The sequence below is a fragment of the Anomalospiza imberbis genome, chromosome 3 (genome assembly GCF_031753505.1).
Source record: "Anomalospiza imberbis isolate Cuckoo-Finch-1a 21T00152 chromosome 3, ASM3175350v1, whole genome shotgun sequence".
NCBI lineage: Eukaryota > Metazoa > Chordata > Aves > Passeriformes > Viduidae > Anomalospiza > Anomalospiza imberbis.
In genome coordinates, this window is record NC_089683.1 from 101,589,699 (window position 1) to 101,617,054 (window position 27,356).

At 41.6% G+C, this 27,356-nt stretch overlaps 1 protein-coding gene across 4 annotated transcripts in view; it reads right to left on the minus strand.

Annotated features, from left to right (window-relative positions):
* PLCB1 (phospholipase C beta 1) overlaps window positions 1-27,356 on the minus strand; it is a 338,452-nt gene that overhangs the window by 225,401 nt on the left and 85,695 nt on the right. For all 4 annotated transcript variants that reach the window (XM_068186088.1, XM_068186087.1, XM_068186090.1 and 1 more), the window contains exon 3: window positions 15,851-15,919. In XM_068186088.1, coding sequence (XP_068042189.1) covers window positions 15,851-15,919 — 69 coding nt within the window. The remainder of the gene's footprint in view (window positions 1-15,850; window positions 15,920-27,356) is intronic.

Below are 27,356 nucleotides of genomic sequence, written 5' to 3' on the forward strand. Positions count from 1 at the left end.
ACTGCAACATTTGCTTATCTGCAGCTGCTGCAGATCCTCTGAGCTGGAGGCTGGAACTAGAACAGCTCTAATTCCAGTGTTTCACTGTCAGGTAATGTCTTTAGGAAGCTGCCTTCCTGCAGCTCCACCTTCCAAGATGTCAGTATTTGATGTCAAACAATTCAGAGCAGAAAGCCAAGGAGTCATACAAACCAAGAGCAGCAATGCAGTGGCAACAGATGTGTCTTCCTTCAATTATCAGATGTGCACATAGCACAAAAGTTTATTCAGATAACCTTTCCTCTGCCTCTTGAAAAACTTTAGAAACCTTTGGTCTTCCAGCACCATTTTCCTGGGTGTTGACAGGTAAGAACAATCTCTGTTTCTCCAAGAGAAAAAATAAGGGATGATTCAGAGATGCACAATTAGACTGAGATATTCCAGGTTAGGGAAAGCAAATGTGACAAGGCTGTCAGGATTTTCCTCCCAGATTTAGGAGAAACAGATGAGACATTACACAACCTCCTCACTGATCACCAAGGTTAAGCTCTACAGCAGATCATCAATTTAGAACAATATACTATTCCAATATGAAATATTTGCTTAGAATTACAAGTACTCTCTTCCATAATTTAACAGTTGTTGGAGGAAATAATGAATTAGAGCTTATTTTTTTATAAATAAGATCCATAAAATTGAAGAAATGTAAACTTGGAAAGGACTCGAAAGGTCATTAGCAAAGTGTAATGGAGAAGAAATACCTGAGTAACACAAATAAAAAAGCCTTTGTAAATGCTGTTCCTGCTTAGGGCTTGATTCCCTTTTTACAATATCCACACTATTCCTACTTCACTGCATAAAAAGCAAACAGATATTGAGGGCACTGTCTGATTTAGTTACTACTGGGAAACTGAATTAGGCACAGATCCCAAAATAATGACAATTCTGCTCCTCAACTTTTAAACAAAACATACACATCTGCAAATGCTGCCCATGCTGGTCCTGCCAGCCTGCAGCTCATTATAAAGCACAGCAAAAAGGCTACACTGATAGTACTGCAGATAACATATCTTGATCCTTCACTTTCAGTCAGCTCTTTCATCCCTGAAATAATGTCAATACAGAAGCATGCAGCTGCAGAAGCAGACACGCTTTGGGCTTTAAATACACCAAGAAAAACCAGGAAAATATATATGGAATTAGATTGTAATGTTCTGAAGGGGAAGATCAGACTGGCAGGAGGTCAGGGATTTGTTTCTATCCATCTTCCCACCTGTCTGGTGCTGTGGCTGTGACGTGCTGAGCGATGGTAATGGAAGGTTAGTGGTCATTCCTGCTGCTTTGGACAGCAGGATGACAGGAGGGTTTTCATTAACAGAAACATGGGAGCCAGCTTTCTAGGATCAGACAAATTGGATTTCAGCTCTCAAACATGAAGTGCGCTGTCAAACGCAATTTCTTCTTCAAAGAAACATGTGCTAGGTAAAGGAATGAAATTGTAAATAGATTATAAACCATATTTAAACTGATTACAGGTTAATGCAGGATCCAGGCCAAAGACATGTAGTGGTACAGGCTGCATATCACTGAATTTAGCTCCTGGTTCAGGGTGACTTCACACACAATTTTCAAGAAACAAGACTAACGACCAAGAAACTTTCTAGAAGAAAAGGGAGAAATGCACTAAAAATGAAATGTCACTAAGTAAAAATGCTTTGCTGGGTTGGGTGTAGCTACACCAGATTCAGGCTGGACATCAAGGAATTTCTTCATGGAAGAGGTTGTTCAACATTGCTTTGGACTGCCAAGGGAGGTGATGGAGTCACCATCCCTGGTCAAGGAATGGCCGGACATGGCACGCAGTGCTCTTCTGTTCTGGTTGACGTGGTAAAGGTTCAGCCACAGGTTGGACTCGATGACCTCACAGCTCTTTTCCAACCTTAATGATTCAGTGATTCTGAAATAATCCAACATCAGCTGAGCTCCATAGCTGAAGGTGCTTCACACAGCACTTCAAACCCCTTCAAAGGAGCAGCTGTTTGGACTCCAGCTAGGAGTTAAGTAAATACAGATGTAGAAAGAGTAGGAAAATAAATACATCAAGACACTAAAACTGCACCAGCATTACTAATTGCTGCTTATTGGACTTTTTCCTGGCTTAGCTGTTTCCCAATAAAAACCAAACAGCTGCTAAGATTGCACAAGGAGCTCTTTGCCCCCACATCTTGTCCAGGCTTTGCCAGATGCTGTCTGGAGAAGACATCTCTGCTGCTTCCCAGGCCCTGAGGGTTCCCTGGTACTCAGTGCCCACGTGCCTCTGCTTGGAGTGCGTCCTGGCACAGGGTGAGAATCCGTGGTCAAGGTAGTGCTTGTAGTGTTGTGGGGCTGGCACCAGCTCAGAGCATCTCAGTGTGATTCTAGAGCTCTGCCCCTCTCATTGGGGTTCTCCATTTTCACATGTCTCACCTCCCCTGGCTGTCACTCCAGTTTAATGTCCCCTGCGGTGGCCTCTCCAAGACAATGTAATTGCAGTCAGCTGCTGACACTTCATTCCTACCAGACAAGGCATGTGAGCACCACCCAGCTCTTCCCTTCAGGAGTAAAAGTCACTTTTAACAGATGACAGGCACGTTAAAAATAGACAAAACCATTTCCCACATTTCTAAAGAAGTCTATTTCAGACAGCATAGTTCATGCTTTGTAACAGCACTCCTATCTGTAACATCGATAAACAACAAATAGAAACAGATTTCAAGTTGGAAATAGAAAAGATTGTGCTTGGCTCAGATGATCCACCACGTGGTCTCTTCCAACTGTATCCATTTTCTGGTTTTTTAAATTTAAGAAACAACTATTTGTTTCACTAGAAATCTTTCTCTGGTCTAGCAGATTTCGACTGATATCAAGTATTTAAAATGAGAAAACCAACAGATATATTTGTAAAATATTTAAATTAACAACTAACTACTGCTTCTAAAATATGGAATTTTGGACTAAATATGAATTTACACAGAATTTTTCCTCCAAGTCTTCCTTGTGATGCTGTTTGCTAAAGAAGTTCATCAGAAATGGTTTTGTCTCATTTCATTCTCATGCTTAAGAAATAAAAATTACTCTACATTTGTTAAAATGCAACTTCTAATGAAGCTCCCAATGCAGAAATACAAAGAAATCAGAACACACACATCAAATCATGCTGAAAACCAAACCAACCCAGCGGAATGAAGCAGCGTGGCTCTGCTCTGTGTGCCCAGACTAAACTGTGCCCTCCTAGCCCAGGGCTTGCAGAAGAATTTAAACCCAGAACCAGCTGCTGCCCACATCACTCGTCCCTGCATTTCAAGAAAGCTCTTCAAAGACGATAAGCCATCATATTTCTTCCCTAGCCATGGTTTCAAATATCAGTGCTTTTGTTCTGAGCCTGCACATTATTTTCCCTTACACACAAAGGACACGACCAGCCATCCCAGTTTTTTGCAATGTGATGAGGTTTTTCTTTGTTAAATCCACTAATCAGTATTGAGAGTGACTTGGGAAAGAGAGATTCTGGATGGGCAGAGCCCACTCAACTTGGCTTTTCAAGCTAAGTTTTTATTATTTGAAGCAAAATTAAAAGGAAGCCAATCAGCTCCCTCTGGGGGGTGGGAATTTAAAGAACCCTGCTGCACATCTCAAAAATAAATAACTGAAATACAGCTTTTTTTTTTTTTTTTTTCCCCTTTCATTGGTGATTTGCCTGTTGATTGCCTTTTCATTTCCTGGAGACATTTCTAAGCCTTCTACATCCCAAAACCCAAACAAAATCAATCCATCCCCCCAAACTGCAATCATCCAGTGATGGGAGAGCAAAGAACTGGAGGCAGCACACGAAGCTTTGTGTTTCTGCTGCCTCTGCTCACAGGCCCAGCTAGAAAAGCATTTCTTTATTTCACTGGGGGGTGGGCTCACTCCACCATCAAGGGAACTGGAAAACACGTGACATACTGATAAGTGCCCTATAAATAGATTTTGGCTTTGCCCAAGTGCTCTGATTTGCAGCAATTGATGTAAATAAGCTCTGGGTTTTAAGCCTGTGACAAACACTACTCTGAAACAGCTTGGTTGTGTAAACAGCTGTCTCCATGGTTCAAGGAAGGATGAAATCCACTCCTCGGTTCTCTCCCTGCAGAACTGAGCACATGGGTTCCAAGGAGGGCTTTTGCTGTGTGCCATCAGCTTTTTTATTTTGTGTCCATGCTGCTGAGACCACAGAGCCTGTATTAACACTTGCAAGGTGGTCCTTTCAATTCTCAAGCATAAAAGCTGAGAAAAACAACTATTTACCTTTTTTTAATCTCCATTTCTCTTATTTGCAGCAGGTAGAGCAACTGTACCACATTTATCTGGGCAGACTGAACTACATATTCATGCAATTCAATTCTGTACTCCCAGGGGCAATAGACAATGCACACCCAAAGAAAAATATCCATCTGCATCTACATCAGGGGTTCACTATTTTCATGCAATGCAAATAAAAACACCTCTCCTCATCTTTTTCTCTGGTTTATAAGCACATTAGAATTCTAAGTATGTCTCTAATATTCAACTACAATTGAAATAACTTTAGATCAAATAGTTTTGTATCACATTTGACATAGCTCAAAGAGTAAAGGAAAATGCACTTTTTTTTTCTCATATTCTAAATAATCTTGCAAATAGTCTTGAATTTATCATCAGGATAAACTGCATGACTAACAGGCACCATTCCTACTCAGGGGAAAGCTGCTGACAGGAGTTCTACATTCTCATCACTCATCTTAGTTCTGGGCTACTTAATATAGACTTCTCTTTCAATGACACTTTGTCTCCCAGCTCTCTTATCCTGGGATCACACCTTTCCTGCATGTGCTAAACAAGTACTTGGTCATTGCAGGGTTTCTTCCTACAAGGCTTCTGGAGCCCATGCCAAGTGTCTTGATGAATCAGGCTCCACAGGCAGGCAGGGCAGGAATCCACTTCCCTTCCATGGGATGCGCAATCCCAGCTCAGGCAATTCCCTCTTCCAACAGGAAGGGAGTTCACAGTGGATGCTGATTATTACAGGAAACTTAAATAGCACTGAGCAAACCTGTATAGGAGAACTAGGGGGCTCACATTAGTTCTCCCTGCTGTGGAGTCACACAAGCTCTACAGTTTGCTTAAAGATACTGAACCAATAATCTGCAGCTTATTCCAAATATTCAACCAGCTCACAAATATGAAATTTCCTAAAGCCACAGGGAGGTACCCACAGTGCCGGCAGCAGGCAGCTGGTCTGGGAGCAGGGGAGGGAACCTCACATCCCCACTCCCTACAAGCATAAGGGTTTGTTTTGGTCCACACAGAGACAGAAGACAAGAACTTGTGGCTCTTCCACCACACCTTTCTCCTCCCCTGGCAGCACTGCCAGCTGTGAGGAACTTTTCCCATGCTGCCAAGCACAGCACTGCTGTGAAGAGCACAAGACTGTCTGAGAATCACTGGGTTTTGCCAGATGGCAGAAAGCTAACAGAGATTGTGTAACATTTGTTTACAGCCTGATAAGTTTTACCTTGGCACTCATAATTTGTCCAAAGAAGTTTTCAGTTGAAGTAGAAAACACAGTACCTCCCTTTCAAACATGTGGACATTTAAATGCTCTCAATCAAGCTGGTATCTGATTACTAAAACACCAGCAAAGGGTTCCTTTTAATTACAAAAGTTGCAAGTGTCACACACAAACATTTGAATTAGCAATATCAAGTGATTATTCTTTCAGAGAACACTTTAAATATGAACCCAAAGGAAAAGCCAAGCATCATCAAAATATGAGGAGACCTAAGCACAGCTTGCAAATTCTCCTTTTTTATTATGTAAGCAACAGTTAAATAATTCCACTTCTCCTCCCACCATTTGAAACTCTCCTGACTCCAGCAACATTAAAAAAAAAAGTCCTGAAAAAAAAAATCACTTCCCACAACTGAAATACTGCCACAAACTGATGTGTCTTAAAAACGAGCTAGAGCGTATTCAGTGATGCCTACAAGAACTTACAGCAGCAATAGCTCCCTTCAAACATGCAGAAGTGCTGCCACTTTTCAGTACAGGGACAAACATGGTGTAATGATGAACACATCAGTTATGAGAAGCTGTAAGCAAGGACCTCAGAGAACTGTAGAATGGTTTGGGTTGGAAGAAGCCTTAAAGACCCTATTGTTCCAACCTCCCTGGCATGGGCAGGGACATCCTTCCACTAGACCAGGTTGCTCAGAGGTAAATCCAAACTGGCCTTGAACACTTTCATCAGATTCAAACTCTACAGCATCAGCAGCCTCAGCTCCCAAAGCACCCCAGAGCCTTGGACCACGGCATAGAAACTCTAAAGGATTATATGAAAAGCAGCTCCAGAAGAACTTCTCCTCCTCCTCCAGCCAAAACCAAGCAAACACAAAGCCCTGCAGCAGTTCTGAAAACATTCATGCACTGACCTGTAAAACACACCCACCACAAGACCTCAACAAGCTCCTGTCCTGCCCTTCCTCCTGCCTCTGTCCAACACCTTGCATGTTTACCCCAGTAGCAACAGTCCATGGCTGAAAAGAAACACTTTACCACTGCTCTAACCAAACAGATCAATATTTCTGGAGAAGGTGACATTGTCTTCTACACAATCGGTGTGGTCTGAGGGGTGTGTAAACACAGAGAGAAAGGGGGAAACTGCTGGGCTGCACCTCAAGGCTTCTGGGTGTGGAAGCAGCAGCGTGGGCAGATCGCCAGAGCCAGCTTTGGGAGCAAGGGCAGAAAGGGATCTTTGTCCTTATCAAGGCACAACTCAGCAAAACTGAGCTAACTGGGATAGCCAAATCAGCCTTCCCTCTCAAACTGCCAAGTAACCATATGGAGGTTTAGACTTTTTTTACCAAAAATGTGCTGTGGGAAACCTTCCTGTGTTGGCTTTGATCTTTAACCCTCTGAAGGGAGTCTGGCTTTCTGCAGCAGCCAAAGCAGAGTCCCCCTGCCCTGGGAGGGCTAGGATCTGCTCCCACAGCTCTATCAGCTATCCCCACACACATCAGCCTCGTCTATTGGTCTCAACATGAGGGTAACCATTCACACAGATGCTTTAGTTTATCTGAATTCAGTTTTGTCCTTTTTTAAGCATTTTAACAGCATGTGCAAATTACAATCATTATTTCCAAGATTAATGTTTCCCCTTTACACATGACCTTACCTAGCACGGATTTTCTGCTTCTGCCACTTCATTAGCAAACATGATTTTGAAGCCATTTACGCTAAACCTTCCCAAGTACAGCACACAATTTCTCATATAAATTACTTTAAATGTATTTCATTAATCTCAGAGGATGGAGGTTAAATCTGAGCAGCAACAAGAACAAAAAAATCTTTGTGTAATTTCACTTATGGCATTATCAATATTGGATGTGTTTCAGAAAAGGGAAGATAAGCATGGGATACATAGCAAGTCAGACCCACTATCAGCACAGCTCCCCTGAACTACCAGAACCTTCCATCACAGTAATTTCTTATAAAAATGACTGAGTTGATAATAATTTTTCTGTGTTTCAACACAACAGAAAGATCTCCTTTCCTCTGAACTGCCTTTTTTTTTTAATCCAATCATTTACCAGTTGCAGTAAACTATGTTTTAACACTGACTTAGCACCAGGACTGGACATAACTTTCATTAATTCAAACAGGATCATGATTTATTAATATTTGCAAGTTATACTGACACTTGTTTTAGGATTCCTCCTGGAAATAATATGGAAAAGATATGTTCTTTTAACAGGTGTTATGGTAATTAACTACCACTGGAAGTCTGATATTTGGAAATCAGTCTCCCTTGATGGGCATGAGATGTGGAGATAGTGCACAAAAGGGTGGGAAAGTATCAGCTTCCATCTAGGCCTGATTCTAAATCACATCTGAGTTCACTCTGATTCCACAAGACAACAAAGGAAGTGGATACTGCAAAATATCACAGCCAGGAACTCCCTAAGAAACTTCCAGCCAAAGGGATTTCTTCTCCAAAGTAAGGCAATTGTGCTTTATCTGAATTCCTCCAGATAAACAGTGTAACTCAGAAGCTCACAAACCTAAACCATACAGAATATGTCTTTCAAAGGGCAAACCTGCATTTTAACAGATTGCTGCACTTTACAGATACACACTCAGGTTTCTTTCTGTGCTGTTTGGCAGTTCAGGACCATGGTACCAACTAAATCAAGAGCTACCTGAACCTTCGTGTAAGATCAGCGTGGGATCATTCCTTTCTGCACCACGCCACAATCCCAGAGCACTGAGACATTTCTGTCAGTATTTCTGTAAGATTCTTCACATTTCAGGCTGGTTAATAATTCAACCCACACCTGAGTGGTATGAAGGCAAGCTCATACTCAAGAGTGTCTAGGTCTGGGCAATGTTTAATTCACCTGCTTTCTTACCCAGCCCCTAAAATAGTTTCTGTTCACCAAGAATCCCAGATGTACAAACAAGATTTCTCTGCAGATCAACCTTTCTCGCCAAAGACCTGACTTTTGCCATCTAAAGCCAAACTATGAAGGGTATTGGACACTTCCAATGCTATGAACCACAGGGAAGAAGATCCAGATGCAGAAGACTTCTCCTCCTTCTGTCTCTGTGCAATGCTAGTGCAGGTCAGCCACAGCAAGGAGCAACCGTGCAGATTCTACTCGTCCAGTCAGTAGCTGCAGAAATGTTTCTCCTTGAAACGACTCAAGCCACAATGTCCTCCACAGTAAGAAAAACCTTCCTAAATCATATATAGCTGTGTATCAGTCTTAACACACAGCAGTCTTCACCAGGAATTCACTGCACTTTGTTCTTGTGAATCACAAAAGGCTGGAAAATGCATTAAGCCAACTTTTGGCCCTCAGAACATATTCTTTTAGCTCTGGTCTACAGAGAACCATTTTTCTTCCCTGTGCCATCCATTTTGCAAGAACACTCCTGTGGATGGCTCATTAACAGCCCAGGAGTGGCAGAGTGTCTGAACTCCCCAGTGGCAACAGCTGATAATTTTGTTTATTTAACTAGGAGTAGTTTGTAAGGTGACACAGCTGAGAAAGCCACAGACAGGCAACTCACACTCAATACAGCTGTAAGGTTTTTTGTTATCACCACACAAATACTGCCCAGGACTTATTTAAAAATGAAGTATTTGTAAGCCTTTCTTGGTAGCATAATCCTATTTATAATTAAATAGGAAAGGAGCTTTGGTTTGCTTTCAGAAATAAGCTACTGTATTAAAAACCCCAGACAGATATTTGGATGCACATGCCCATGTTCTTGCACATCCACAGCAGACAAGGCAAAAGAAACAAGTCTCCTTTCTGCCTGATGCTTTGGCAAAATGGATTTAACATGAATATGCTGCTATCACTACCCTGGAAATCCATAGTTTGCTGCTGCTTTTTACTTCACATGGGCCCCTGACTATTTTCATTTGCTCCCACTCACTACCTTACCTGTAGCTGAATTTTTGGTCCTACTCTCATACTCCTAATAAAATATTTGCCAGTAATACTGGTCTAGGTCTCTTTGTAGGGACACCTGTGTCCCTACAAAGTCTCTGGTGCAGCTGGGGCATCCCAGTGGCACAGCCATGCCTTGGGACACACACAGACCAAAAAGCCTCGCAGCTCCATCAGGAGTTCCCAAAAACCCCATTTATATGCAGATGATAACAAGCATATAAAACCTTTGCAACTAATTAAAACCTGACAGCTTTCTCCAAACAGCTGTTTACAAGCTAAGGGATGTAATGACAAATCACCAAGCTGGACTCCAATAAAGCAGGAAAATTTTAATCATTTGTTCTAAACAGTTGCAGAAAGATGCATCTGCCATAACATTTTCACTTGAGCCTGTTGATCCTACATTTGAAGCTCGAGGGTATTGCACTGCCATCATATCTCTCCACAATACTGCTAAAATATGTACTTTAATATTTATGAACTATTTCTAGGTGGAGATTATGGATCTGAAGGAAAGACTGGTATGGTTCTGTTATTGAGTACCTTTACATTTTCCAGTGAAAAATTTTGAAATTCTTTCCAGACTGAGTGTTCATGACAGGCTAAATGGAGCATTCCTTATTTTTACAGATAGCAGCCTTTTATTTATTAGTTTTTGTATTAGTATTGCACTAGGGCTGTGCTTTCCCAAGACTTTGTGACCTTGGTGCAAGTCAAAAGGTAACATGTGGATCTGCAAGGTAACAAACAGATAATATCAGAAATTGATAGTCTCAACATCTTAGCATTGTTTAAGTGCCTCCAAAATGACTTTGTCATCCCACCAATTTTTAAATTTTGTGCCAGCTACTGCAAAAATGCCATTTGTCAGATTCAGGTGAGGTTTATCCCAAGTGACAGGGTGTGGGGGTTTGTGACAGCGGTGGCTGGACATGCTGTCCCAGCTGCACCCTCAGCTCATTAGCATCATTAGTTGTGAAAGCAGGAATGAGACATCCCTGACCTGGATTACTGGGCAGCACCACTGGTCATACCAAAAGGGACAAAGGAAAAAAATAAATTGTGCATGTACACAGGTTTACTCAAAAGCAGCAGCAGCATTTAAAGCACAGCTTTACCAATAATTTCTAGTGTTTTCAGGAGCTCAAATATCATGGATTTAATTGAGCAGTGCCTACCTTTTCAAATTTAAATGTCAAGCTTTAAAATTACAGCTGTAAGATGCCTCTGTGTTATTTAAAATAAGGAATTTCTTATTACAGGCTTTGCACTGCAAACTTTGGCAAACAAAAAAAAAGATGAAGGCTTTATAAATGCGACAAAGAAAAGTATAAAACCAACCAGCTCAGAAAGCTAACTGAAACAGTCAGTAAGCAGGGAAAAAAATTAAATCTTTCTGGAAATGATTCATAGCAAAAGCCTTGGAAAACACCCTGTGACTTCTGCCATGCCCTGAATGTTAGTAAATAGTGATTTCAATAAGCTGGCCAGACAAGCTAAGTTACACAGTAAATGGCAAGCTGCTGAAAAGGTCCCAGTTCCCCAAGCATTAGAGGTTGTGAATAAAGTCACCAATTTGGGCCATTGGAGGGTCCAAGGAAAAGCCCCCTCACTCTCAGGGTCCACAGCTCCCACACTCCTGGCGGCATTTAAACCACTTTCATTTCCACCTGAGCATTGGCCAAATATCATACAAAGAAATTCATCTTAAACTTCCTTAATAAAGTAAAACTCAACCTAGACAAATGATTACGCAACTCAATCATTATTATGAAAAAAAAAAAAAAAAGCAGTTATGTAAAAGAACAAACACATTTGGGGCGGATGTTTGTGGCTGTCACTGTTATACCCAAGGTGAGTGGGAAGAAGGTGAACTGCATGCACATTCCATTTTTATTTATTTTTGGCAGAAATAGAACACTGCTTTGGCATAATTTACATTTTCTAATTTAGCATCAAGGTTGTTGAAGGGAAAGCAGCGTGCATTTCTATCAGCAGACAAAAATAACAGCAACAGCAGCATTTGAGAACAGCAGAGCGACAGAAGCCGGTGCTGCAAAGGGCAGCAGGTGTGCTGCTGCCCTGTGCCAGCCATGGACACAGCTGGCTTTTCCAGGGAATGGACTGAGAGCACAGAAAGGAAAAAACCCAATACGTCTGCCATTTCACACAGGCAGTCTAATCAGGGTGTTACTAAACACAACATGAATGTCCCTGACAGACTGTCAGTCCTACTGACCCCCAGTCGGTGCCAAGGAGTGCACAGCAGCAGAGGCAAACACTGCCGTCCAGAGAGCTCGGACAATTCAAGCAGACTTGCACATCCTCCTTCCTTTCCCCCCAAAATCACCTGATTTTCAGTTAAATAATGATTTCTACTTTCCTTGCTAGTTCTCCTTTTAGTTCCTGAGCCCACCTAGTACAGGAAATGCTGCTTTTCCTCTATGGATGTGTTAGAAGCCAGCAAACCTTCCACAGCAGCTTTTGGATTACAACTGAGACAGGTCCAAAGTCATCTCACTTGAGAATTTCAAGAAAAGCCACCAAATACAGAGAGGCTGGTGCTGATATTAAAATAGCAGTTGGAACCTTGGCAAACTTCAGACATTCAAATATCTGAATTAGTTTTCTCTGTAGAGCTTGCTTGTTGAAGTGAGAAAACTTGGGGCGGGGAAGCCATGAGATTTTTTAAAATTGGGGATTACTCTCTAAACACATCTTGGCATGAGAGTGATTCTATCATTCATAATTTCATCTCCTACAGGTTTCACAGTATATGTTATTTAAAGAAATTCATTTCCTGCTGAATGATTTATGAGGGAAAACAGGATGCTAAGGGAAAACATACTGATCAAATGCATCAAAAGTTTTCAATATGAGCATTTACCAGGGAGTTATTTCCTTCTCCCTGTCAACTAATCCTGATATTTCTTCTTGCTAGTAAAAACACATATAGTTGCTTAAGATTTCAGTTTCCATAGAAACTGTTATTGGCTGAAGTAAATACAAGATGGCAAAAAGTGTGACTTCCCTAGTCCTGTGAGCATGTTTACAGCTGCCAAATTTTCACCACTTGACCATTCATTTCTCAGTATTTACTGGTGCCTGACATTTTTAGCTGTGGCTCCCTTTAAAGAGCATGGACACTCTTTTGAGAGGCACTCCCATGCTTTCCAGAAGGCATGTGAATATTCATAGCTATTCCTATGCCTCCTAGTACAAAAGCACATTTTGTGTTATTTTATTTTGCAGACCTTGTCACTGAACTTTACAAGGGAAAAGATGCCTCAGATTGCACATCAAACCAAAGCTTGAGGGAGTATTACCAGGTAATGTAAAAATAAAGGGAAATAAAACACTGCTTCAACACAACTAATGATTTTCTCCTGTTCCCAAAATTCTTCTCATACCCTTTCCTACCCGATTCTAATACAAACTAAAACAGCAAAGTCCTGATAATAATTTTATAATTCCCTCACTTCTTTATAAATGTCATTTTACTTTGAATGGAGGCACTTTTTCCTAACATACACAATTAATGTGTCTTTTCTTGTTCCCATCAGAACATGGCTTTAATTTTTTCCTCATGTAGAGCTCTGCTGCAGTGCTCTGTGCTGCCTGAGATTTTGCCTTTCTACCAAGAAATCATCCTTTGCATGCATACTGCATTGAGATGGAAAACTCTGTTACCATTTCTGAAAATAGCAGCTGAAGACAGAAGGAGCCATCCCTGACAATGTGCAAAAAGAAGGCGATGCTGGAGCTTCTCAGGATCTCAGGGTCATTTGAGTAGACTGCTTTTAATCTCCCAAGCATCAAGTGCCTTGGTACCCACTAAAATCTCCCTTCTACATCACTAGAAACCCCAGTTCCTGCCCTCGTTGCAACAGCACTGCTCAGGGGCAGCCATGCATTCATTGCAGTACCCAAAAATGTGTTCTCAGCTCACTGCTTGTGCTGCATTGATGTAAGGACTGCAGGGTGAGAGCTGCACTTCTGTGACTTCAAGGGAACTTTTGAGCCTAAACATTGAGGAAATGGAGAAAGTAACCAGATCAGCTGGATGAGAAACCCAGGAAGATGCAAAAATCATGCAAGAACAATCACAAAACATATGGGACTGGACTTATGGAAAGATATTATGAAAACTGAATATCAACCAAAAAAGGAGAAACAGTAGAACCCTTTGTGCTTCTCAGCTCTTTTTCAGAAATGAAGAATACTCATGGCAGTGCACTGAATGCAGCATGAGAACAGACTGAGTTTTGGAAACCAGGACTGCCTACAGTCCTCAAAAATCATTTTTTGCTGGTGGCCTTGTTAGGCAGCACACCTCACACATTCTGATAGCTTACAGTGGGTGAAGCTAGTGACACTGGAACTTAGCTTACTATTAAAAAAAAAGGTAATCACTCTATTTTATTTAATGGGGAAGTCAAAGCTTATATAAAAAGACACTTTTCTATCAAAAAAGCAGCAGTAGATCAGAAATACACCAAATGAGGTTTAAAGATTCCCGTTAAGTTCGTAATGACAACCTATGGGTGAACTCTACCCTTAGAATTCTGAAAAAAGATTTAAAAATTTGCATAAACTGGCAGAAGTCCCCTAATATAAAAATTGTACAAAACCATGGGCAGAAGGAGGGGTGGTGGGGTGATGTAGAGAAAATCACCTCAGTCTCTTGGTTTACAGTAAAAGCAAGGGGTGCTCCCACCTGGAAGCAGAACTGTGGAAAAGAACCCCTGGAAAGCTTTGGTGAGTATCCTCCATTCCCAGGGCTCTCTCTTCAGCCAAAATCCCACAAGTTTAACTGAAAACCTTTGTGCAATCCCTGCTGCTACTACCCGACTTGGAGGCAAGCCTTCTAAAGCTGAGCTTTAGATCCTGTGTGGCAGTGACACACACAGGGCTCTGTAACCCTGCCTGCCTGCAGCTGATGCTCTTCTGCTCAGCCCCACAACAGGATCAGAGCACAACTGGCAAGAGTGGCCCCAAAAGCAGCCTTTTAGTGCACACCATTTGCAAGATGCCTTCAACAGCCAGCCCAGGTGCTGTTTAGCTGCTGCCCACACACAAATCAGTGACAAAAAGCAAGCTCATTCACACAGGTGGTGCATTTCATCACCCTGAGAGCCGGGATTTTCTCCTACCCTTCATTTAATGCCACTGCTGTCAGATCTGTAACATGCTCTAACAAAACTAGCCTTTATGTAACCCAATAAATAAAAGTCACCAAGGCAATAGCTATGCATAAATTTTAGCTAAAAACATTTTGTTAGAAGAACATGAATGTCCTCTGTAAAGCAGGTAGCATTTTAAAATAATGTTCTAGACATTGTTAATTCTTTATTGCTATTCATCATAGAACCATTAATCATGGTGAACTCATTTGGTATTAATGTGGATGTCATAAAGTACTTCTGTTGCATTTCAATTATAACTCAGCCTTTAAAATGCTGCCAGCACTACATGGAGAGCTTTGAAAGCCAAATCTGAATAGTCTGTTCAGAGATAACTACAACTGCTTTCTGGCAGGGAAAAACAACCTTTTCCATTCCTAATGGCCCTCAGGGGGCTGAGCAGCCCCTGGGGCTGTGCCTGGGCCCAGGGCTGCAAGGAAGAGAGGTCATCCAGACCCAGGAATATTCCTCCCCCAAGATGAAAGTAAGAGAAACATTCTTTTGGTCTGTTCAGTCAGGGCTAAGCAACAGCAAGGCCAAATTTTCCAGGCCCTGGGAGATTTCAATTTTTTTCTATCACTCCTGGGATTCTCTGAGGCACTCCCTTGCTTCTGGAGCCGAGGGCTTGGGTTTTTCCTCTCATGTGCTGTGTCTCCCCAAACAAAAACACCAGAGATAACTTATATCTACAGCCTAATGTCTGTAGAGACTGTAAATGAGTGCACAGTACATCAGGGCAGACCCAAAGGGAGCTGATCTCCCAACCTCTCTGATAGCAGTTTAAAAAAAAACCCCAAAATCCTCCTTCTTGGCCTCAGGAGGCACTGAAAGAGGAAAATCACCAGCACAAAATACAACATGGACTCAAAGAAATATCAGCTCTCTGCCATCAGGGAAGCCAAGAACCTGTGTAAGTGTACCTTGACAAACTAGGATTTTTGCTCCTGCACTGCCAGCAGAGCTTCCAGATGGATTTTACATACAGAATCCAAAGACAAAAGCTCAACAATCCCAACACTTCTCAACAGAAATAATGTTACACTAAGAAAAGGCAAAACACTTCCTTTTAGCTGCGGGAACTTTTTTTCTTCTTTTCGATTCTTGCATATAATTCCCTTTCTTTTTTATCCAGGTCATCAACGTAACAGGAAAGCATGCAGCAAGAATTCCTACCTTGGGAGCTCTGGCATGTTTTCCACATCTGGCATCTTTGACAAGGCTGATATCCAGCAGCTCAGTCTCCTAGAAGGAAAAATTGCAACACAAGTAATTATTATGCTATTCAAGAAGCCTTGTTGTGTTATCAGTGTCCCACTCCCCACATCAGTTTGTCCAAATGGAGATCAACTTCTAGGAGAGCTCAGGTGCACCCAGGCAATTCCAACAGCAACACTGTGCAGCTCTCCTAGGATATATAGATTATATAGAAGCCATAAGAGTCAAGCTGATTTCCTGGACTGCTCAACAGCAGCTGCTGTGCTCTTGGTTTAATCCTTTTAATACAATTTTAGCATTCTGATGCTTGTCACAGTGTGACAAAAGGCAGTGTCACAAACAGAAAACCCTGCCTCTGCAATAGAAAATCTGCTTTATTATTGCCAGAACATTTTGAAAAGTGCTCATAAACCCCAAGAAGTGTTTTATCTATAATGATAACAAGGTTCAACAATTTTAGTGACTGCTGCTCAGTAAGACACATGCACTTTTTGACAGGCATTTCATAGCTTGTGTGCTATTCTTGAGTTATGGGTTATACAACAAAGCTGGCACATCATAACTGTTGGGCAAATTCTTGCCCTCCCCTACACACAAGTAATTTGAAGAATCCCCTTTCCCTGATTTGAGCATTTGGAAGGAGGATGGATGCTGGAGCAGTGTGATTCCCAGCTGCCAGCAGCGATCTGAAACACTCCAGCAGGAGTGTGACCACACTGCAGGGACAGCCACACCATTTCCAAGCATTTCCACCTTCCAGAGCAGTAACTGCAATGCTGTGCAGGGAACTTGAAATCTTTGTGCTGGACAAAGCCACTACTCCTTTTCTTTTCAATTTCAAGGAGAAAAGAAAAAACAAAAAAAATTATGGACATGTTATTTTGCCAAGGGTTACTTGGGATCCTGATTTGTTTTTCGTTTTAAGGAACCCGCTCGTGCTCAGCTCTTGCAGAGCTTTGTCTACTACTAAGACAACCTCTACCAACAAATTTTCATGTGACTGTATATTCATCACATTTCCCTCTGTCCCCCCTAGCAATCGCAATTCCCTTCTGTTCTAGTACTTGCTGAGCTCCATGAATATGTTTCCCCTCTCTTCTTGGAGCCTGTTTAGAGGAAACTTGCACTTTTGAGATGGTTATTTTTTGCTCTTACTTGCCTGAGAGAGGATAAGAGTATCAAAACTTGCAGAGATTAGAAAGAAGCATTGTCAGGGTGATAAAAAGTGAAAATAACCCAAACTCCACCAATACTCAGGGCATATGGACACAAGCACTCTTCTGACAGTGCAGGTGAAACTTTAAATAAAAATAATTTACAATAAAGTGCACTGGAGGGCTTTGAGTCCTTTTGAGTTAATCCATAAGGCCATTAAGATACTGGCAGGAATGAAAACAATTGAATATGGCAGAGCTACACATGAGTTTATCATACTCAGAGCAAGAACTCAGGTGGAAAACAGGAGTTACATTTACAACACCAAATAATACCCACACCCAAAGTGGTCTCAAACCCATGGTGAAATGTTCCACAGAAGCTCCAGGCATGTGCTGATCATAAAAAACAGATTTCCCCAACTGAAAGGACTAAGAAGCACTAAAAATAAAGGCTTTAAAAGCAAACACATGAGGGAAATTAAATATGCTGAAGAAAAATGGATCTTACAGATCATAGAAATGCTGAGCCACACAGTGTGAATTTCTAAAGATTTTTTTTTATTATTTGTCTGGTATTTTGGTTTTTAAAAAGAGAGAAGAACAACAAACAGAATTAGTAATTTAGTCACTCACAAAAGTGCAGCTAGACCTCCCGTAACACATACACAAAAAGACCCTTTTAAGTGGAATAACACATATTAAAAAGAGACACAAAAAAAGGAAAAGGCAATGACCAGCACTCCCAAGGACCTGAACAAGCCTGCCCAGGTCTGCATCCTCCCAGATGGGGGAAGATGAGCAGGTATAGGGCTGGTTTGGAGTTTTGACTACTGCTTTCAAGCTGCTTGCATGCCACCAAGCCATGTGCAGAATATGTGACCACCTGAGGATTCAAGAACTGACAAGGGTAGTCTAAGAATAAGGGAAAAGTGGAGTTTTGTGGGGCTCATCCCAGGTGCCAGGGCTGTAGGAAAGGCTGATCCCTGAACATGCACCTCATGGCCTTCCTGCCCTGTTACCTCTCTGGCAGAGAACACAGGATTTGTAATCCTATCCCCAGAATCCTTTCTATCCCTATTTGACAACATCATTTAATATAAATAGAGGAGAGCAGGACCTGCATCCATGGAAGTGCCTCTGCAGTCTGCGTTCAGTGGGGCTTGGATAAATCAAAATTCATAATGGGCCATTTCTTAGTACTTTGGTTCAAAAAAACCTCCTGGAATTCCCTCACCCCAGGCACTTGCTTTCATCTTTTAAACAACTAATTAAGAGGGCAGAGATCAACTTCCTTGCAAGTCAAAGGAAATACAATTTCCTATTTCCCTATTGCAAAATGTGGGGGGATTTTTGTAAAAGGAAAATACACTCGAGCAGTGGCCAAAGAAATGCCCCATTTCCTGTGCAGCAAAACAGCCCAAGCCCTCCTCCACCTAAATAAACAGGAGTTTTGTCAATGACTTCCTCCAGCCAGGCTTGGAAAATGCACTCTGTGTTGCAGGGGGCATGGAAGTCACAGCACTTGGGGGATAAAGAAAAAATCCAAGTCCTCTGCAAGAGGACTTTTCCCTGTTAGAGACCTCCAGGCATTGCTGCTGGGACTTAATCCTGCAATAGAGTAACATCTATTAATGCAAGTGGTAGATCCCTCCAATCATTCATAATATAAAAAATCTGGAGCAGGGAATTATTAATCCTACCATGTTTGTTTTCAATTAGCAGCTGAGACAGAGGTGCATCCAGAGAGGGCTGCATTGTGCAATCTCACTTTTATAGGTGAGCACACACTCAGAAAAGCAATGGATTGTGCAACCCTCTGTGTCTGCTTGAGCACCTGTAATTAGGCCCATCTGAATTTCATATAACAACACCAATTCATACTAGCTGAGGATCTGGCTCACTTCTATTTTAAACTGCCCAAAATGATGCCAACTGAGTCATGGTGCCTTGGGAACATGCTTGTGACATAACCCCAGCTACAAAGCAGGAATTCTCCTGGATACCACTGGAGAGCTCTCCTGGAGAGCCAGCAGCAGCAGGATGGACTGAGAGCAGGATCAACTACAGAACCTCCCAGAACTGTGTCAAGGAGACCCAGCAAGAGCAGGTGTGCATTGCAATAGCTGCACGGGTTCGTCCAGAGAGGTAAGTGCTTTATAGATATCCTTAACAAAAATAATTCCACTCTTCTGCAAGCACTCATGGTTCAGGAGTGGTGTATTGCTCTGACCTCAACTGTTCAAGCTCTGTTTTCATATCCCTTCTGGCTGGATGTTCCTTTTTCCCAGTGTATGTCACAGGTCTCAGCCAGTGCCACTTAGGGAGAAGGTCTAACCAATTAAACTCTGTAAACTCATTTTCCACTTAGCTGGAAAACCTGTGGCTTCACAGTTTCAAATCTGAAGAAGAAACTGTGTGCCTGAAAGCTTATCTAATTCTTCTATTTACCAGTCAGTCTACTAGAAGACACAAGACTGCCTTCAAAGTTTACTTCATACACTGCTAGCAAAATTAACTTCGGAAAACTAAAACACTTTTCTAAACAAGCACCATTTATTGCTACTGGATGGCAACATCTGGTCTAAGTTTTCAAAGGGGCAAAGCAAATTTGCTGAAACAAACTTCAAACAGAGAGTCAAACAACTCTTTCTATTGGGAATAGCTAATCAAAATGAAATAGTGCTTTAATATTGAAAGTCTCTGTTTTATCATTCTCTGAACACAAAAGCACTGAATATCTCTGGAAGAAAAAACATATGCAGTTCTGTGCTATACTTATATTTATTCAGCATTTTTAAAATGCTATTTTAAATAAAACCATATGACTACTGTCCTAACAACATGTCAGAAAGAAAACATTAAGAATAGTATTTGAATCTGATGAGAAGCAATTACAGAATCAGAGAATCATTTAGTTTGGAAAAGACCTCCGAGATCACTGAGTCCAACCTTTGACCAAATACCACCATGGCACCAAGTGCTATGCCCAAGCTTTCCTTAAGCACCCTCAGGGATGGTGACTCCACCACCTCCCTGGGCAGCCCACTGCAGTGTCTAACCACTCTTGCCGTGAAGAATTTCCAAGTTATAAAGAAATTCCAAGCTATGCTAAAGAACTACCTTAGGTAAATAGGTATGGAAATTCATCTGTTTACAGCCATTTTTGGAATATACCTCACTCAGGTTTCAGGGATTTGGACAGCGATCTATCAACCACATTCAGATTAACTCCACAATGAATTTCTCCACAGTGGGATTGCATACTTAGTGCCAGTTCCAAAAGGGTGCTTGCAGAGCTAGGGGATGTCATGTATCATTCCCCTGCTCAGAACATACCCATTTTTCTTTATTATCAATGCGAATAAATTGAATGAAACATGGCAATTTGTCTCCTCATCCCAAAGGAAAACTGTGGAGGACTGGTGAGACTGATATACCAGAAACCTGCCCTGACAGCTACAAATAGGAACAGCAAGGTTGTCAATGACTGTAATTGGAGCTGTGCTAAGGTAGTGCTGTGCTTCCCCAAAAGTGCCATTATATAATTCATAAGCTGCATCCCACTAGAGAGAGACAGTCCCTGAAGAAGCTGTCTCCATGCCTCCTCCTGGCAGCACACAATTAAATTATCAGGCATTAAAATTATGGGCTGTGTCAATAAGGCAGCAGCAGAGCAGCACGTACACCTCACATCAACAGGAGAACTCTCCTCAACAACAGCAAAGTCTTTTGCTGCACAGTTCTCCTTCACAAGTTCAAAGTACTTTGTTACCTTCCCACACACTCCTCTCAAAGAAAAAAAATAAAAATTATATTAATGCTAAACTCGCCAGCCTGCACAAAGCAACCAGACCACCTTCTAGCTCCTGGCAGGTGATGGATAAAGCAGCAGCAAGGCACTCAAAAGATGGAACAAAGGCTCTTACTCCTAGAGTAGCCACTGGCATCTCAAGGGTCAACTAAACTCACAAAATTTTAACTTGGTTAAAGCAGCTTCTGAATTCTCTGCATTCTAAACATCTATTACAAAATCCAAAGCCCAAAACAAATCCACCACCCTGGCACATGAAATGAAAATTTGGGTGAGAGGCACAGCTGTTCATGAGGGGAAACACAGCAAACACTGCTGCCTCCACTACTTCACTCAAAATCACTTCTTTTCAAGCTTTTCCTTTCCGGCCAACGAGCACTGGCAGAAAATCACCGCAGCATCCACGTCAGGCCCACTCCGAGCGCGAGGCTGGGCACGGTTCACCACACACTCCGGGGAATTTCCAAAGCCCCAGAGAGCAGGGTCCAGAAGAGGGGACGGTGTGCCATCAGCAGCTCCCTATGGAGTTGGGGAAGCATTGCTGCCATTTGCTTTGTTACCTGCGGTGGCAGGGGACATCCCCTGAGGCAGGGAGTGACAGAGAAAGGACACAGATGTGCTCCTCTTACACAGAACAGCAGCTTGGAAAACAAGAGGGATGGGTTTAAACCCTGCTTTGACCACATGGCTCCCTAGGCCTGGACTAGCCTTTCTGAACAACTGGCAGAACCATGGGGCTTGGTATCACAGAGAATGGACATTTCTCAAAAAATCAATTGAACAGAATGAGAACAGAATTATCTCTTAGTACCCAAAATGTATTTTCTGTAAATTTGAACTTGTGCTAATCTTTACTGGGTGGTCACTATAATTCTTTATTCAAAAAGACTTCGGGGACCTCAGCAAGGCAATGAACCAGCATTCATTATTTGACTCAACTGCTCTGGGAATGAGCTCTAAACACCTTGAAAGGTTTCCTAGCACTTCAGGAAGAACCTTCAAGCAGAGTTGAATGACATCCCCCCTGCAAGGCCCTTATAGGAAGCATTGCTATGGAAAAACAAGTCCCAAACTGAAAAGTTTTGGCTATCTTAATAACACAGAGTCTCTCAAAGTATCCCTGGAGTTGTAAGAACAGCAATATTTTCTAGTACAGGGAAAATGATCTGCAGTTTATATAAAGCATAAAACATTGAGCTATTAGGACAAAAATGAGAGGGAATTTTCAATCTAAGTGCCCTTTTAATAATGAAAATGAAACAATTCTTCTGCAGCTATGCATAGAGTTCTTTGCTGCTCCATCAAAGGAAAATTTCATTTACTTGGATTTACAGATGCTGTGGCTGAGCAGTCTAGAATCAGGCACAGAGATTTAACAATACAAATCTTAGTGCAAAGAAACAGGAAGCAGAAGAACACAGTAAAGATTTACTGCCTGTCTCCATCCAAACAAACTGACCACCACAAATAGGCAAAGGACACAGGGAAGACTCAGTGTGCAATGATCAGCCATCATCCCAGGTGTTAGAAGCAGTGCACTGGAAAAAGAGGAAATTGCTATACTAGGTAAGACTGCAGCCATTCATCAGTCTCAGCCAACTGATGCTACAGTCCAGTCCAAAGTCACCAGTGTTGACAGGGTATAAGCTCAGCTTGGTATATAAAACACTTCCCCGTCAGTCAGAGTGTCAGTACATACTCCAGAAAACCAAGCCACAATCCTTAATCCTACAGCCTCAACATACAAGACAATCAGTGAATGAAAGGAGCAATGGGTTTGTGAAGTGACCCCCAGCAGGACAGAGGAAAACAATGGCAAAGCTGGAGAAGTACCTCCCTATCCTAATCCCACACCTATTAATGTGGCATCTCCTTATCCCACTGCTGCCTTTGCCAGTGCTCTCCCTTTCCAGGAAAGGCTCCACCACAAGAACACTCAAACCCAGAAGTTTCTCATCCAAACAACTTAGATTTGTTGCAGCAATGCAGTGGGAATTGTATGGACAGGAACACCTTGAATGTACCTGGTTGGAACTGGTTTAGATCTGCTAAAATTGCTCTCGCACCACTGCCCGTCCCACTCACACAGGCAGAGAAGAACAGGAGCAAAAGGAGAATTCATGAACTGCAGCCATATTCAAAAATGAAAAGAGCTGGGGGAGGACCTGCTCCAGAAGAAAGTACAAAAGCATCTTGTAGGCAGACTTCATAATGGTACTTGACTGATTTTTATTCACATAACTGAGATAACCTGGCAATTTGTAGCTTTAGAGTCATAAGGAAGAGTACAGTGAATTGAAGTTTAAGCAGTATATTAAAAAACAAAAAAGCAATATTTCTATTAAGAAACTTTTCTTTCAAATCACAACTCAAAACATGTATGATTATGATGATTAAATGCCTGCCCAAGAAGGGATCTATCAGATTTTGGGGGTGATGTTCTCATGCATTATTTCCCACTCACAGGGGATCACAGACTACACAGAGATTATGTTTTTACTTTTGAAGCAAGTAAAATGTATTATTTTCAACAGAGTGCCCCAAACAGTGAACAGCAGGAGCAGAGACTTTCATCCCACATGGAAAACCACTGCACAACTCTTGCTCTACCACACGTGACAGTGCAGCTCCTCCTCAGAAAAATCTGTCCATCAGCAGAAGGTTTTTCCAAGACTGAATGAGATTCAAGGCTTTTGAACTTTAGAAAAGCCCCTTTTTAATGCATACATCATAAGTTAGAGGCATCTAAACAGATATCAACAAATTAGTGGCTCTGGCTGTTTGATTTTGGAAGCTGCTTCAGCAAGTAAGGGTGTTTTGGCAGAATTCCACTGCTCTGGAGTAGTTCTTCTGACTAGTTGGGTTTTATGGAGGGGTTTGGAGACTGCACATTCATGTCAACAGCACAGAGCATTTGGCTTGCCAGTATTAAAACCATAAATGCTTTTTACAGATCCAAATGTAACACATTTGGGAGATTAGGACCTTGGAGTTGCTCTGCTCGCCACATAACACAGGGGGTTTTAATGTTAAGGCACAAACACAGCAATCCATGCCCTACTTACACACTTGCCACTTCCATGCATGGATAAAGAGAATCAACTAAAAACTGTATGGAAGCAGAATGTTCATCCCTGCCAGCTCCTCTAGCTACAGCCCTGGCATGTGTTACTTAACTGGAAAATCCACAGTCCAGGCACAATTCCAACTGGAGACTCCAGCTATAACATGCTGCTTGAGCACTAACAACAGCAGCTGAAAACCTGCAAAACCTGGAGACTGGAAAGAACCTAAAACATCTACAATTTTGGAAAAGGGAGGAGAAATAACCCCAGCAGCTGCATGCACATTAGTCTGATAGGAAAGCTTTGGATGAGATGATGAAAGGAGTATTAATCACATGAAGCTAAAACAAAAAAATAAGAGACATCATGAGCTTGGCTGGCCAGATGATACCTAAACTTCTAATTTTTCTTTTTTTCTTCACACAGGAAGCTTTGGACATCTTCTCTGCCAGAATTTTGATTCTTGACCTGAGCTGGAACTGGCAATTCATCATGCCAAACTCTGGTCAGCAGTACTCTGAGGTGAATTTAACCTGAAGGAGCTACAGGGAAGCTTCCAGAAGTGATCACAGAACCCAGCGTAGGCTCTTGTTATAAGAGACTCAGAGAGCTTGGCTTCCACCAGACAGCTAAGAGAGGGATGATTATTGTCTATAAATGCATGCATTGTGTAATCAGCTGAGAGGAAGAGGAGCTATTCAATCTAGAAAGAAATAAGAACTGAGTTATATGGATTCTAATAAGTGTGGGCAAAATTAGGACTATTTTTCTTCAGAATTTCAAAGCAAAAATCACTTTTAAAAAGGGGTTTGAGATGTGTTTCTGAATACTAATACATGCACTACACAATATCCATAAACATAGAGCAAGAAAATGTTTTTCTACAGTAGTGATCTAAAGGAACTGTATTTATTTTACAGCTAAATCTTTGCATTCTCACCACTCCTACCACCTGGCAGCTTTATCTACAAAGTCACCACTGGATAGTTCAGAGAGTAATTCATTAAATGCTAATTTGTAAGTGACCTATCTGGCAAGTGTTGATACTCCAACAATTTCAGAGGAGATTTATACTTCCAGGTTCCTTATATGAACCTCAGAAAAAGGCAGCAGAAGCTGCACATGCAGAGGGAAAAGCGTTTCCCAGCCAGATCCTCGACTGTTGGCTGCTCTCAGGGAGGATGAAGCACACAAACAGCATCAGCTGAAGGTGTCCACACACAAAGAGATGAGAAACCTGCAGGTGAGGGCACAACAGCTCTGTAAGGAAGCCTTAGTTTGTTGTGAGTGGAATCCTATTTTGCTTCTTCAAGATGCACAGTCCCTAGTGCAGGAGCTGGGCAACAATTTTCCATGTTCTTCTACTTCTGCTGAAACACAAACTCACTCTTTCCTCCCACAGCCCCTTTCACTTCACCTGCTGCTGCCACACTTTAATTTCCCTTATTACCTCCATTTGCTGCTTACCTTGTCAATGTAAGTGACTTTAAAACAGTTACTTGTTTGGTGTTTATTAGGGAATTAATTAGAGGGGAGTAAGAATTTCTTGCTAATTTATTCTTTACAAGCTGTAATCATTATTATTTTTACATGCTCTCAGGGTTTATGGATAAGTGCATCTTAAAAATCAAAGCAAAAAAGAAAAAAAAAAAAAAGAATCCCCAGACCAGAATCAGTGGGTGAATCTCTACAGATTTAATTTACATTCATCTGCTATTAATCTGAATGCATAATATTCTTCACCATTATTTTATAAATCTCTAGATAGAGCTGGGAAATTATTTTTATTGAAGTATTTGCTTGCGCATGCCTCAGATTCTTTTTGTCTTGGCAGCTGTGCCTGAAATTGGAATGTACACTGAATGAGGAAATACGGGTCATTCTGCAAACACAGCAGAGATGAAGTCAATGGCAGCTTGTTGGAAGACCTTGAATTCTTGCCAAGCCACGTTCCCCAAAATATTTTGCCCTACAACACACTGAAGCCTCAATTACCAGCTACTCTCTCCTGCAGGAGCCAGCTGCTCTGAGTGTCAAAGGCACGTACGCAAGAGAACCAAGTTGTAATTCAGCAAAAAACCTGTAAAGATGGATGATTAGCTCTTCTTATCTTTCATCAAACTGAAGAAGACACTTTTCTTAACAGGAACTCACTTCAGCCTACACCTGAAGTGTGCCAATAGTTGCATTACACTCAGCATACTCCAAACTTTGCAATTTATTCCTTCCCTGCATCCAACACTGGGGCTATTACAAGACGGGGATTTTTTTGCTAACTGTGTCTTGTTGGCAGCACAGACACGAGAAGACATTTTCCTCTCCTATCAGGGCACCCTTTGGCTCTTTCCTGTTTATATTTTCTCCTACTACGTGGAACTAAAAGCAAGGCAGCAAACCCAAGGTTAGCCCTGCTGTCTAATGATGTTTCTTTATTTAGCAGCTTGTTTGACTGCAGTTGCTGTTTTCTCCCCCAGAAATGTTCTCAGTTTTGTTCTCTGGAGTGTAATTATTCCAAGTACCTTTTCCCCAGCAGCAGCACACCAAGACTTCTTGACTTTGCAAAAGGAAGTTCATGTTCTTGAAGGTGACTGAAACACGACTTGAAAGCATCGAAGGACTCAATCCTGGCAGGGAAATGCTAAAGGAGGAGAGGACCCAAATACTTTGCAAGTCCCTCAAGCCTCTATGAATCACAATTTTTAAAAACCTCAAGGGTATTTTTCACAGCACAACCAACCTGCAAGCCTGAAGGGCATTTGACACCAAAACACACTGATCTGAATCCATTTGTATCTCATATTGCCAGAAAAATCGTCTTGGTTTTCCAGTGCTCTCCCTGACACGACCTGGATGTCAGCTCTGTATTTCTTTTCCAGACTTGAACCACTCAGCATGAAATAATCCTGCTGGATGATTGCCTGGGCTGGGGTGGGTTGGTTGTTATTATTCTTAATGTAGCAGCCAAGGTGATTTCACCAATTTCCTCAAATTAAGCTGCAATTTCTGAAATAAGGCACATCCTAGTAAAAGAGATGAATGGGAGTCAGAAATGCTTTGGGAAATGTTTCGTGCATGCTCTAAAATACCAGCTACCTCTTGTATGTGGGAAGATCTAATGTCTTCCTACTTGGAAAAATACCTTTGGATTTCAACAGTCAGTAAAGTTGTCACTACCACATCTGTGAAAATACAGCCAAATTTGGACAAGTTACTGAAACATCTCCTTTCACACACAATGAACTTAAAAACCCAGAATATATATGCATGCTGTTATTCTCAAAATGCATAAGGGAAATTAAATGCTTAATCTAGCATTTCACAATATCTAAGGTGGTTAAGCTTGCAGCTCAAGTAATGTCTTAACAAGTGTCTTGTTTCTTTCTAAATAAGATTTCACGTGTAATGAAATTATCATTAGGAATCAAGGGTAT